This window comes from Nyctibius grandis, chromosome 2, assembly GCF_013368605.1.
Source record: "Nyctibius grandis isolate bNycGra1 chromosome 2, bNycGra1.pri, whole genome shotgun sequence".
In the NCBI taxonomy this organism is placed as follows: Eukaryota; Metazoa; Chordata; class Aves; order Nyctibiiformes; family Nyctibiidae; genus Nyctibius; species Nyctibius grandis.
The window spans coordinates 125,096,101-125,110,655 of NC_090659.1; the positions used below are offsets into that span (position 1 = coordinate 125,096,101).

General features: G+C 45.1%; 1 protein-coding gene across 2 annotated transcripts in view; it reads right to left on the reverse strand.

The window, feature by feature from the left end:
• GDPD5 (glycerophosphodiester phosphodiesterase domain containing 5) overlaps positions 1-14,555 on the reverse strand; it is a 189,827-nt gene that overhangs the window by 46,791 nt on the left and 128,481 nt on the right. For both annotated transcript variants that reach the window (XM_068421281.1, XM_068421288.1), the window contains exons 3-4: positions 5,976-6,079; positions 862-955 (exon numbers count right to left, since the gene is read on the reverse strand). In XM_068421281.1, the coding sequence (XP_068277382.1) occupies positions 862-955; positions 5,976-6,079 (198 nt within the window). The remainder of the gene's footprint in view (positions 1-861; positions 956-5,975; positions 6,080-14,555) is intronic.

A 14,555-nucleotide genomic window follows, 5' to 3' on the forward strand; every position in this document is an offset into this window, starting at 1 on the left:
GATCCTCTCCATAGCCAAGGATGTGGAGGGAAAGACTTTGACCTCCAAGAGGTATGGAGTTGGAGAGTCTGGTCCATAGGTGCACAGCTCCCAGGACCTGAGCAAGCATTGACTACATGGGGCCAGGTACCGGCATGTTACCTCAATGGCCACCACCCTGAAGATCCCAGCAACCTGGGATGAGGGGAAACAACTTGTACTTGTGACTGACAGATAGACTGAAGTGGAAACTGGGCCACACTAAGGGGAACAACAGCTGTATATTCTGAGGGGAGACCTTATCGCTCTCTACAACTACCTGAAAGGAGGTTGTAGGGAGGTGGGGGTTGGTCTCTTCTCCCAGGTAACAAGTGATAGGTTGAGAGGAAATGTCCTCAAGTTGTGCCAGGGGAGGTTTAGATTGGAGATCAGGAAAAATGTCTTCCCCAAAAGGGTTGTCAAGCACTGGAACAGGCTGCCCAGAGCAGTGGTGGAGTCCCCATTCCTGGAGGGATTTAAAAGCCGTGTAGATGTGGTGCTGAGGGACATGGTTTAGTGGTGGACTTGGCAGTGGTGGGTTAATGGTTGGACTTGATGATCTTAGAGGTCCTTTCCAACCAAAATGATTCTATGATTTCTCGTCAGACCAACTGCACCACCAGTACCAGGGTCTCTGTCTTTGCTCTTGATCATCTGAGCTCAAAGACCATGCATTTGTCACTTTCCATTTACTTTAGGCAACTTAAGGCTAAGAGAGAGAGAAGAAGAGAGAAATCACTTCTGAAAGGAAAATTGCTGAAGTTGTAGGTGGAGTGAGAAGTTCATGACCCTTTTTAAAACAAACGCACAAACCTTTATGAAATGGCATTTTGTTCTACTCACCAGTAACACTGTAATGTACGTAAAGCCAGCAGCAGTTGTTACAAGTATTGGAATGGACCAGTCACTCCAATATCCCATTCGGTTATATAAAAACCTGAAAGATGTGTGAAGGACAGATTAAGAAGAGATTCAACACCACAGCAACTTCACTAGGACTAGACAAAACTTTAGAAAATGGACCTTTCTGTTTCCGCAGTACAGACGAGATAGGCAGCAAAAAGAACAAGTCACTCTGAAACCAAATCAAGTGTCTATGCTTTGATCCCTCATGAGAAATTAACTCTGCAAAGAAGAATCAGGCATTTATGTCAAACACAGCAACATTACTTTGGAAAAAACAAAGTATACAGGACCAGGACTTAAGTTTCCAGAAGAATACTCCCTACAAACATGGGAAAAGTATCGCCCATATGTGGTGGTGTTTGCCTAAACAGTAGATCCAACGCTGTCCCATTCTGATAGACTAATAAATACAATATATACCATCAAGGACAGGGGAAGAAAATGAATGTTGCTGTGCATAGCTGTGCTGTATACTCAAGGCACAAACTCTTTGCTGATGGAAGAAATTGACTCTCCTATATCAGAGATGATCTCTTATTCCAACGGACTGTAGAGAAGGTCCAATCCTGCAAGACTCGAGACTGCATGAAGCCCATCCTGACTTGCCAGTTTCGGGATTGAGTCCTGCTGAAGAGGATCAACCAGGCTCAGAACACACCTGAGCAGAGACTCCAGAAGGCTGAGCTGAGACAGACCTCACTGTATTAAAGGATCCCAGAACACAGTAGACATTGGGCTTCTCCAGCATCTGAAAATCTGGGGCTCAGGTCAAATGGTCCCACCAGCCTTCCTCAGCCCTACTTATCAGCTCATTCCATAAACTGGCCAAGGCAAGCAGCCGTTTTATTTTTGTCAATATTTTTCGTTACAACAGACATAAATGCTGCATGCAAGCAGGTCAAAGACTCAACCCTCCTCCCCACCACTGAAATCCAGCATCATTCATCAGCCACAAACTCTGGTCTGGCAACTGCCCCATCTATTCTGTCCAGGAGTAAAGCTCCCACATAGGATCTGGAGAGCAAATCCTTGGGCTCAACAAACATGACCCATGACCAGGTTCTGCTCAGGGATTCAAAGAGCCATAACAAAAGGGATCTGGAGGGATTCAGACATGCTGTTAGTAAAAAAGAGGGAAGAAAGAAAAGAGGGCTCCTCTGAAGTCTTTGCTTATGCCACCACCAAGAGCTTCCTTAGCTCAGCTTCAGTACATTTAAGTTTTTGCTCTGATGTCCCTTCAAGGGGCCCTCATATAGTGTCAGGTCTTCACTTGATGTGCAAATGACTGTTTTAAAATTCTGTTTCCATGGTATGAACCAGATGAGCCTTCTCCAGAACTAAGGAAGAAAAAAATTTGCTACACAGACTTGCATTTATAGTCCTGCTCCAGAGGGAACACAGCCAGGTTCACAAATTACAGCATCTCCCACATTCTTCATTAACCAACATTGAGCTTTCTGCTGCAGTACTTAGCTTGCACACTGGAGATCTATAGTATAATGCAATTAAGTGTAGACGCCACAAAGAAATGTCCAAAGCAATAAACTAAAAAAAAAAAAATATTTACTTAAATTTAAGAGGTATAAAGTCCTTTCATTGACAAGGACCTCACTGCATATTCAGCCCAGCAGAAAAAGGTTAAAAGTAGTGACAGGACGAGGGGGAATGGTTTTAAACTGAAAGAGGGGAGATTTAGATGAGAGATTAGGAAGAAATTCTTGACTGGGAGTGTGGTGAGACACTGGCCCAGGTTGCTGAGAGAAGCTGTGGCTGCCCCCTCCCTGGCAGAGTTCAAGGCCAGGTTGGATGGGGCTTGGAGCAACCTGGTCTAGTGGAAGGTGTCCCTGCCCGTGGCAGGGGGGTTGGAACAAGATGATCTTTAAGGTCCCTTCCAACCCAAACCATTCTATGATTCTATGAAAGCCTGCAGCAATATATGCCAGGCTATAATTTTGCCTTGTCTTTCTGAAGCCCATATCAGTCCCAGAATAGTCCCTTAAGTCTTTTAAAGGTTAAAGGCTAAATCACCACATTTCTGTAGGTAAACCCTACCACTGCCACAATTTAATTAGGTCAGTTTGGTTTTACATAGGTATGTGCATCCACTGCTGAAGCCTGAACATGCTGCCTGAACCGCAAGCAAGGTTTGCTATGCTCATCTGTAGGTTTCTGCTACCTCTTAAGTCACCTCTGGCAGCTGCTCAGCAGCATTTAGCAAAGCTCTGCACATCTGGGTTAAGAAACAAAGACCATCCTAATGAATTCATGTTCCAAGTACCATTTTAGCCAAAAGAACACAAAAGAGAGAGATTGCAGCGCATTGTGGTTTCAACTAGAATAATGAGGCTTTACATTAGCATGATAATAACCTTGCCAAGAAGGACCTGGAGTTACGGAGGACAGGAGGCTGAATGAGCCAACAGGGCCCCTCCACTGTGAATAAGTCAAACTACTGGGTGGCATTAAGAGAAGCATCACTAGCGGACCAAGGGAAGTTGCTCTCCCTTCTGCTCGGCACTGGTGAGGTGGCACCAGCACCACAGTGCCCTGGTTTGGGCGCCCCGATTCAAGGAGGATGTGTAGGGTGTCCAATGCAGAACTACCAAACCAAGATGGTGAGGCAGCTGAGGAACATAGCTTACTAGGAAAGCTTGAGGAAGTTGGGTTTGTTTAGTCTCACAGAGAAAAGACTCCGATATGATCTAATTGTTGCCTATGCTGTCTGACAGACAGTTATGGAGATGACAAAATCAAACTCTTCAAGAGTGACAGACACTGTTACAAGGGGAAATAACCCTTAGAGGTTTGGGTTAGAAAATCTTCTCCTCACAGAGGGTGGTGCAGTGCTGGAACAAGTCCCAGAGAGGAGGGGAGTCTTTATCCTTGGGGTTTCAAGACTTCAGTCAACCTGGTCTCCTGTTGGCAATAGTCCTCCTTTGAGGGGCTGGTTGGACAGATACCTCCAGTCTTTCTGCACCTACTTTGGAGGGAGAGGTCAAAGAAGTTCAGTGTAGTTGCCTGCACATGACATGATGGAGAGCTCACAAGCATGAGCTTTGGAGGGCAGGAGCAAGCTCAGCAGCTCATCACACCAATGTGACAGCAATTCTTTGTCCCATCTCCTCCAGGGAGCCCCTGCCAGGAGCTCAGTGTGCCAGATCCTGTGCAGAGATGGCGTTTACCCCAAAGAGCCCTTCCTCTAGTCTGAGAGAGGTCATGGCTTGCAAATAAATCAGTGGAGCTGAGAAGAAGGCAACAGGAATAAGTATCAAAGAAACCTTGTCCACAAACACGGCCCAGAAGTGATAGCCACTGAGGAACAGCAAAGATGGGGTTCCTAAGAGCCAGGATCCCACTGTATCTCGTCAGCAACAGGCTCACAGCCCTATTGGGACCAAAATGATGCTTTCACCTCCTTTACACTCCATCTGGCTGCAAACTGTTCTGTTTTAATGGAGCCCACGCATCTGCGCTGGGAGGGAAGAGGGCCAGGCTCAGCCTGACCAGACCCAGTGGAAATTGTTTCCTCTCTGCCTGGAACCAGCGTGGCTGTAATTAAAACCTCACCCCATGTTATCATCTTCCCTCCCAGCCTTTCCACAGCATTTCAAGGCTGTTTTTCAGAAACCCTGCTGTTCTCCTCAACCTTTGGTGCCAGTGCATGGAGCAGGGATCTAATTGGGGTTATAGCACATACAAAGCACTGACCCATTTTGAGCGCTGAATGGCAACGCTTGAACAGATGTAGCCCTGCTATTTTGCATCCAGAGAGCCTCTTCCATGACTGTTGTGCATAAGAGGGCTTGCTTTTCCAGTGCTGTCAAGCCAAAAGTGCTTCTAGCACCCTGTGCCCATTGGGTTGCACGGCAGGGGAAGGAAGGCACTTTGGTCTGCAGGTGACATGTGTGGGCATTTTAAAGCTCAAATACCTCTTGCATCCAGAACAGATCTGTGCATCTCCTCCTATTCCTGCATGAATATTTGGGAACCCAACACTCTGAAGCGCTGTGGCTGCAATGCCCATTCACAGTGTTCACAGGGCTTTGCTTCATCTCTGCATGAATTTTTTCTAGCCCTTTCTCATCTTTGAGCTAAGACAGATTTGGCTTTGCACTGGGGCGGACCAGGAGCATTCACATCCTTTACTGAAGGTATAAATTGAAAGAAATAGGAGTTCCAAAATACCCTTTAAAAAAAAAAAAGGCATTTTTTTTCATGCTAGTAGTATAAATAATCACGAGCAACAGCGATGGTTGCAGTTCTCAGAGTGTGGGTCTGAGCAAAGGAAAAAACCCACCCTCCTGGGAGGAGACAGCTCACATCATTAAGTTAGTAAACACTCTCCCTCACACAACCTCAGCATCTAAAGCAAGCAATTTATTTAAGGCATCAACTACCCACTGCGTTTTAAAATACAGTTTGCATATTATCTTTGACAAGAAGATCCGTCAAAGCAGTTTGGTTAGAAGAGAGACAAAAGTACTGTCAAAATATTTTAAGATGCTGCTGAGATAATAAAAGGGAGAATAATTTCCAGCACTGGGGGGAGCTGGCAATACCCTAAACTCCCCAGCACATCCCAGTGGAGAGCTTGTTTTCAGCTCCTTCCAACTTTGTAAAATTTTCCACTCCCATGTCTGCTTCAGGCTGAATTTTTGTCATTTATATTTTGTGGAAAGTTGCAGCCAAATTGCTCAGCCTCTTCCAAAAACAGCCAACCATAGAAACAAACAAACAACCACCAAACAGCTTCTATAGGTTGTTAGCACCGTTTTTAGTTTTGCATGTTGTTCACCGGGGAGCACACCTACCCTAGCCTCCGTCACAGCCATGCAATGAAGATGTGAGGACACATTACATCTATCAGTGAAGACAGGCAGAAGTTCTCCTTCAGCCTCACTTCCCACCTCACTTTCCCTTTACTGCCATTAACAAGTCCACCTGAAGGACCCAAATGCATCCAACCTGGTGTCAAACAGCTATTAGAGGCATATGATGGCAGCCAACTTTGTTAAGGGTTTGGCCCTCCACAACGGGGTAACTCTACTCACCAGTTGATTTCGTTGTAGTCATTGTGAACTTCCCACCAGAAGTAAAACCAGACCAGGGTCAGGAAGAAGGACGAGGTGAGGATGAGGAACCAGAGGCGCTCCCACTGTGGATGGAAAGAGAAGTCAGCATTAATACTATCCCGTTTCAGGGCCAGTGCCCCATCCTGTCCCACATCCCATCTAGAAGCTGAAAGATTGGATGGAGTAACTAGACATTTCCAAGGGTAGATTTCAGACCTTTGTCCCCTGGGGGAGGTGGGAGATGCAACCCTGGTCCCCAGCTCTGGGCAGAGTCGTCACTTGTGTAGATCCATCTTAGGTAGGGCTGGGACAGCATTTCTCCAGCTCTCAGGGCATGTGGAACGAGGGAGCATTTCTGGATATAGAGCTGTTTTTTTCTTTGGTTGGCAGGGGGGTTGTTTTGATTTAGGTTTTTTGAGGAAATTTTTTAATTAACTTTTCCATTCACATGTGAGAGAGGCAACCTGGCATCTTACTCTCTCATGGGTTCAGCCTAAATGACTGAGCAGTTATCACACAGCAGACTATGCAGCAGGTTAGGGATGTTACTACTACAGAGATGTACGAACCCTTACTCCTTCCCCCAGGGCACTCAGTCCTGCAGAGCCAAACCACCCACCCACAACATTTATTCCCACCACCACCACCACCACATATGTGTTTTGCAAATAATACGGCAGAAGGAGAGACCACACCAGCATCAGATGAAAGATATTTGCACCAATATCCAGTTTTAGTAAATGTTTCAATTAATACTCCAATTAATACTCCACGCCCACCCCAAAAAATGCCTGAAACATCTGTTCAGTGCCCCATTCCAACAGCATGGGCAAAATCCTAAAGCACAAGGACATCCATGAAGAGAACAGTGTTGCAAGAAAAGTGTCCCTAACCAGCACCATTTCCACGTGCTCCTCGTTGGTTTTACTCTGCAGGCATTAAATAGTCCACATATGTTTCCGTTTCAACTAGCATCCAGTCTGTTTGGAACAAACCACTAAAATAAATTTGTTATGGAAAATATCCAAATGAATCCTCTCTTCCCAGAATGAGCAGGAAGGGATGAAAATTGAAAAAGTGTATGAGCAACTCCACTACTTATACTCTCCTTCTAGACCCTGAGCACACCATTAATCTCTTTTGAAAATGCCCTTTTCTCTAGTGAATTGTCTCATGGCTTTTCAATTGTGCAAAACAACGTAACCGATATAAACACAGGTTTGGTGATAAGAAACACTACTGTTCTCTGCCTTCCTGTTCCATCTTAAGGGCTGAAGCTATTTACTTAACTACGTTTTATCATGCATCACCCTGGATACCAATGCTGTGATACAGCTCTTCCTTGTGTGCTCCATCTCATAGAAAGTGCCAAAAGAAAAAGAAAGCAATAAAAAGGGTTGAAATTATTTAATTTTTGCTGTGCCAAAAGGGATGTTTTCTGCTAGAAATTCCGCTTCAAACTTTCCTTCAACTCAGCTCAAGTTTGTTATCCAACTTCAAACAAACCTCAGTAGCAACAGGTGCCTATTTCCCATGAGGGGCTTTGGGTTCCAGATCAATGGGCCAAAAGGGACCAGAACGTGGTACAAAGGGACTTCTACAGTGCAGCTACTGAGTACATTCAAAACCACATGGCCAAACTGCTCTGCCATGAGCTTAGAGACTATCACCTCCCCACTTCATGCACAGATCTGCACCTACATGCACAGGTGAGGTCCTGGAGGAAAAGCACTGAGGCTGAAATGAGTTTTCCCCCAAAACACTGCACCTTTGATAGCAGGATGTCAGCCATAGCATCTAACCTAAAACTGAAAGAGGGTAGATTTAGATTAGGTATTAGGAAAAAATTCTTGACTGTGAGGGTGGTGAGACACTGGCCCAGGTTGCCCAGAGAAGCTGTGGCTGCCCCCTCCCTGGCAGTGTTCAAGGCCAGGTTGGATGGGGCTTGGAGCAACCTGGTCTGGTGGAAGGTGTCCCTGCCCGTGGCAGGGGGGTTGGAACTAGATGGTCTTTAAGGTCCCTTCCAACCCAAACCAGTCTGTGATTCTATGATTTATGTCCATAGCCAACACCAGCCTTCCACAGTCCCAAATGCAGCAGCAAGGCTGCAACATCTCTCCACGATGAACCTCCTCCACACCGTCCACTGCTGCACAGCCAAGCCAATCCTTTCCAACCAAGAAGTTTAGATTAAAATCCACTCATGCAACATCTGGATTATATAAACACAAAACCCAAAACCCACTCACACCTTCACTCCATCCCACTAAAACTCCCCAGGAGACAGCGATTGAGAAGATTCTCCCAGGAGGAGAATCTGAGTGTTGCTGGCTCGGGAAGGCAACAAGTAAGGTGAGTGCACAATTCCCTTCACCAAACCCTGAACTACTACAACTACGAGTCTCTTGGTTAAACTAATAGCTTAGTTAGATTATAGAGAGAACCACATTACACAGTGGGGATTGAACTTCTGGGACTTTCTGCCACAGGAGGCTAGAGGCAGACAGTGAATTCAGAAAGGGGTTAGGCGTGCTGATGAACGACAGGTCAATGACAGGACAGCAGCGATTTACCCCCTGCAATTCCTGTGTAATGGCTGTAGATACTGGAGGACTACAAGGGGAATGGATTATGGACATCAAAGACTGGACATGGCACTTCATGCCATGGTCTAGTTGACATGGTGTCAGGGCAATGGTTGGACTCGATGATCCCAGAGGGCTCTTCCAACCTGATTGATTCTGTGATTATTATTCCCTTTCGGCAGACTATGACTATTTTCTCCTGGATGCCTTCCAGTCTGCAGATCTCCAAGCTTTGAAACCTCACTTTCCCTATTGTGTGCTGTTTTTTCCCCCTCTCCATTTGGGCTTAACACCTCCTTGCACTTATCAGCAACACTGCTGAATGGTTAACTGGTCTGGTTTCTGCAAGGCAAGTGAGGTTTAAAGTATCTCAAGTGCTAAGGACCCCTACATAAAAAAAAAATCCTCCAGCTCTTTAAAGGTCATTATGGGATAAGCTTGGCCAGTATTCATGCACTGGATGACAGTCATTTGATAAACAAGCCAAGGAAATAATTTCAGAATATGTTTGGGCTTTTTTTTTTTTTCCATATATTTTGTTTTCCCCCCATTTACATGCAAGTAGCATAGCTTATGTCAAGCTCTCCAAAAGCTATTTTTGGTCTGTCCTTGATGGTGCACTTGCCAGATATATTTGCCTGGCTGATTTTGTGAAAAAACAGTCAAATTCTTCAAGGGCTGACATACTTCAATGAGTTCAAGCACAGTTCTGGGTGGGCTTTCAGAAGAACAGGCAACATCTTCCCAGCACCACTGACACTATTCAGCACAAACTGAACCAGAAGATGAACCTACGTGAATCTGACCTACGTGCATAATATATTGTATTTAGCCTGAGTCCTGTATAACCTGCCTCCATCAATATAATCCTGCCTCCATCTGCCTCTGCTCATCAGAAGAGCTTCAGAGGGCCCTACTTTGCAAGCTCCCACATGCTTTAAAGCAAGGTGAAATCTGCAATGTGCAACAGCTTCAAGCCTCTACTACCAAAAATAAACACTTAAAATCATGTCATCCCAATCACTCAGAGCCACAAGTAGGTGGAGGAAACGGTGCCACTTCACCTACAGAAAACCAGGCAGAACCACTAGAAAGTCTGAAGGTGCTTGAAAAAATGTCCACGTTTTCAGCTCCATGAGGTTTTATAAGAACGTCAGCACTGACGTTTTTGGCAGTTGTTCTAGAAAACCTTCCCTTTGCCACTCTTCCTGTTCGGTTTCTCCCTCTTCCCACAGGAATAAGATGGACATGCTCACTAATTACCAATTACTCGCACTGAGTTTAACCATGTGCCACTCACGCAGCACTCAGTATTGTCCTGCAAATGAACTCGATCAAGCACATCTGTATTAGCACCTTCATTCCTATCAGGATGCATTTTGGAAGCAGCTCACCCTTTTGTCCTGCTTTCTGTGTTCTGGTTCACATCACTAGAGGACTTTGGGTGAAGCTAAACCAGACGACATGGTCCAGGAGCGAACCCAACGCACTTCAACCACCAACGGGCACTCAGTCCACAGGACCAGATTAGAGCTAGTCCTAAGTGGCCACACCACCACCTCCAAAATGCTTCTGCCACAGGTGTCAGGATCTCAGCACCAACTATCTTCTTCCACAAACCTCTTCTCTTGGGCCACACTACTTGCTAATGCAGATGTAGTCATGACGTCTTGCAGAACGGTACAACAGCACTAACCTCATTATACGAACATTTAATTTTAAAGGAAAGCAATAAATGAAGAATCACCTTTTTCCCCCCAGCTACCTGGCCAGAGAGGACATGTTAACCCCCCAAAAAAGCCAACTGGGACACGGACGAAGTCTTTGCAGAGCACACCCATTGAGATGGCCACAGCCCAAAGGAGGACAGAGAGAGTATCAATTAAAATAAGTGACTTTGAAGTGAGGATATTTAAAAGGGTCAGGCACAGGCTGAAGATTTTTGCACTGCAGAAGCACTTTCAAAAACAGGCATCTTACACCTACCACTATGCTTGTGGTCTCAGGTGTATTGTGGGGCCACTATTAGCAATGGGAATAAGATTTCTTACTCCAAGAGTACCTACAGGCATAATCAGAAGAGCCCCAAAAGGAAACAAATGAAGACTGCGACATGTTACCAAGTTGCAGTTTGTCAGTGATTTTAAAATTTTTTTAAATCACAGAATCCTTAAAAAATCCAAACAAACAAAAAATAAAAAAATCAGTATTTCATCCACATCCCGCACCACTTTTGTGCATCCCCAATCCCCACGCTATGTCAGGTGGGAGCATAACCAACTCCAAAGTAAGGGACGATGGCAAAAGAAACCCAAAATAAATGAAATTGCCACAGAAAGAGCCAGTTTGTGACTCAATTGTGAAGTTGGCTTGTGCGTTTTACCTATTCTTGTGCTGCAAGTTTTAATCTAACTTGTTCAAAAGAGCCCTGAGCTTCATATCACAGAAGAGATTTTCCAATTTGGGGATTAGTTTTGGTTAACTGAAGTCTGCGTCAGCCTCTTTCGCTGCAACTCCCCAACACAGATGAAGGTCACAGCATTATTTACCACCTGGCACCGGTGGCGCAGGAAAGCAACGAGGCTCAGGAGGATTATTTTATTTCCTGTAAGATCTGGAGGAGACATTACAAAGTTCATCTATATACACACTCTCACCTACCCCTCCCTACAGGGACTATTTCAATGTAGTCAAACTTGCTATATTAGAAGCGATGACACTTCTCACCCGTTTCTACATTCTAGCTGATCGCACATATGCTGGAAGACATCTCTCAGTGTGATACCATTTGTAAACCAAAGAAATTCTTCAACCAACAAATCCATGCTTTTTAAAAAGTTTCTTTAGAGAAGGAATCCTGGCTGTCACTAGAAAGTGATCCTCTGCCAAAACTAGCCGTGGGCAGAGCTAATGCACATTTATCTGCCACAGCTATTTCCTGCTGAATTATGGAGTGAATGCAACTCAACGCTGTGCTGTTCTTGAGACGACAGAACCACGTCCATTTGATAATTTACTTGATGAACCCTTATCACGCCTTTAGATCACCAAATTGCCCCTTATCTTCCCAAAGATCAGATCAGCACAGCATTACAGAACCACAGAATCAATCAGGTTGGAAGAGCCCTCTGGGCTCATCAAGTCCAACCATTGCCCTGACACCACCATGTCAACTAGACCAGGGCACTAAGTGCCATGTCCAGTCTTTTCTTAAACACCTCCAGAGATGGTGACTCCACCACTTCCCTGGGCAGCCCTTCCAATGTCTAATGACCCTTTCTGAGAAGAAAGGTTTGCTAATGTCTAACCTGAACCTCCCCTGGTGAAGCTTGAGGCTATGCCCTCTTGTCCTAACAAACAGATTAGGATCCAAATACAGTGTGATTCGGGCTCAGAACAGAGAAGGAACATTTACAATCTTAAAATCATGACTGCCCAGGGTGAGACTCTTGATCAGAAGCGACTATCACTGCATTTACACTTGCCCCTCTTCCTGAGGTTTAAATATTTTTACAATCAAGCTGGGTCTGTGAGAAAGTATGTCCCAAGCCCTGTCTGGGGCATGCAAGCAAAACAGAGGGTTACAACATGTGAGACCACGTTAAATTGCTTATTTACTACCAAGTATATTCCCAAAGGTCACTGAAATGCTGTGCAAGGAGCTAAGCTGCCCCCCTCACTCCTCCTTTACGCCCAGCTGGAGGAGGAGGTTGCATTGGCTCGAGATCTGCTCCATTAAAGCCAAGAAAAGCTAAGGCTAGAGCGAGCTGATTTGCTGGCAGCCTATGGATGAAGCAAAGCATAAACCTTTTCCTTCACTGAAGTTGCTAGAGTCACCCCAGTCAATGCTGGTCCTGAAAAGCCCTCCTCCACCTGCAGTGGTTGCTGGAGATCTCTCTCAGCTCCTCCCAAGCGAGCAGCAGGACTTGCACCCTTGAGATGCGCCTACATCTCATGGCCTTGGGATAAAACTGCAGGAGCCCCTCTAAAGCAAACCCACCACCTCCAGCATCCTCTCTGGCACCCAGAAGTAACGTAGAGTTTCAAAATGACCTGGAAAGAGAGAAGCCTGCTTTGAACTATGAATGGGTAAGAGGAAATGCCAGTGCTGGATGGATTAGAGCTCCATTCCTACACGGATTAGCTCATAGCAAACAACGGTCCAGCCATCAATCAGCGTGGGCGAAGTTGGGTCCCTTCCAACTTGTGCATCCCTAGAAGCTTTCCGGTGAAGGAAGTCACATGCCACTGCTGTAATGCTGCTGGGAGCTTGCCCCAATTTATACCAGTATGGATAATCATGGCAGCTCACAGATGGAAACAGACGTTTTTTACAGTCCCCTTTTGATTCATGTCCAACTGTGAGGATTGCACAGATCCTCACATCAAACCCTCTGTGGCAGTACATCCCCAAGGCTCTCCCAGAGCAGCTGAAACCACGGCGAGCAAGATTTCACCTAAAGAGCCTTAAAAAATGTTGTGGTTGCTTGGAAGTGAGGAGATGCACAACAAAGCAGATTTCTTTTCCTGATTAAAAGATATTTACTTAAAAAACCTAAAAGCTAGAAAACTATAAAGACTTTACACTAAGCCACCACTGAGACCAGTCAGAGGAAACAATATACTGTTTTGTGGAAGAAGTTTAAGTCTGGTGAGTGCAGAAAGTGGGGTACCATAATTTCCTTCTTCACAACACCCCATGAAAACCCTTCACAGAGAGTGTAAGGGAGCTTAAAAGAAGGGGAGAATAAACCTGCATTCACAATTCAAGTGAGTTGGCTCTACAGGTGCCTTGGTCTTAACAAAATTCAATAAAATAATTGAATTTAGGGGCTCAAACATCAAAATGCAAAAGAAAAAAGAAAAAAAAAGCTAATTATTTATTCCTTCAGACTCAAAGCTCCCTTAGCCTGGAGGGCCTCAAATCAAGAAAGGCTGAAGGGCAGCAAAAAGGATCAGATGAGCCCACTAAAATCAATAGAAAAACTCCAACTCACTTCCCTGCACTCTGGCTTTGAACCAAAAATCTTTTATTGCTAGATTCATTATTTCAGGAAAGTGGATAAACCGAGTTCCCTTTCAGTTCTCTTGGCTGTTAATTCATATTTCACGCTGCACCAGGAAATCACTCGTTATTAAATGCTATTGGCAGAGCAGACTCCCTCCTTGTCTCATTGCTACTTTGAGCAGAACAGAGGTTTATTCTGCCAAAACTGTTCAAAGATCCCCTTCCTTTAAAACACGTATTTTTTTCAACCTTCCTCTTAAAATAGTTGGTTTTCCAAATCTAAAAACTGAGTGCTCCATGGTCTCATGTTTGGAAAAAGTCAGTGCAAACCAGAGCCATAAAAACATCTGACTCACTTCTCCACATTAACACTGAGTAATAATAAACGTCGTGCAGAATAATCCAACCTAACATGTTATTTAAAATTATTTTTCCATTTCACCTGCTGATAGGATCTGTGTGCTGGTCAGAAGTTTCTGTGATCAGAGACATTAAGCTTCTTTCTAATAAATATAACCAGCTACTGAAAAAACATGGAAGGAAGTTGCCCCGCACTGAAAAAATAGCAAGTGTATTTATCTACAGCTACTGTGGACAAGAATTATTATCTATGGGTATGTAAGGCTATAGTGGTCTCCATGTACAGTCAACCAGAGGTTTGCTCCAAACCAAGGTTTCAATTACACAGAATCACAGAGTGGTTGGGATTGGAAGGGACCTCTGGAGATCATCCAGCCCAACCCCCTGCCAAAGCAGGGGCACCCAGAGCACGTTGCACAGGGTCACGTCCAGGCAGGTTTGAATATCTCCAGAGAAGGAGACTCCCCACCCTCCCTGGACAGCCTGTGCCAGGGCTCTGGCACCCTCACAGCAAAGTTTTTCCTCATATTGAGATGGAAGTTCCCATGTTTCAGTTTGTGCCCATTGCCCCTTGTCCTGTCGCTGGGCACCACTGAGAAGAGTCTA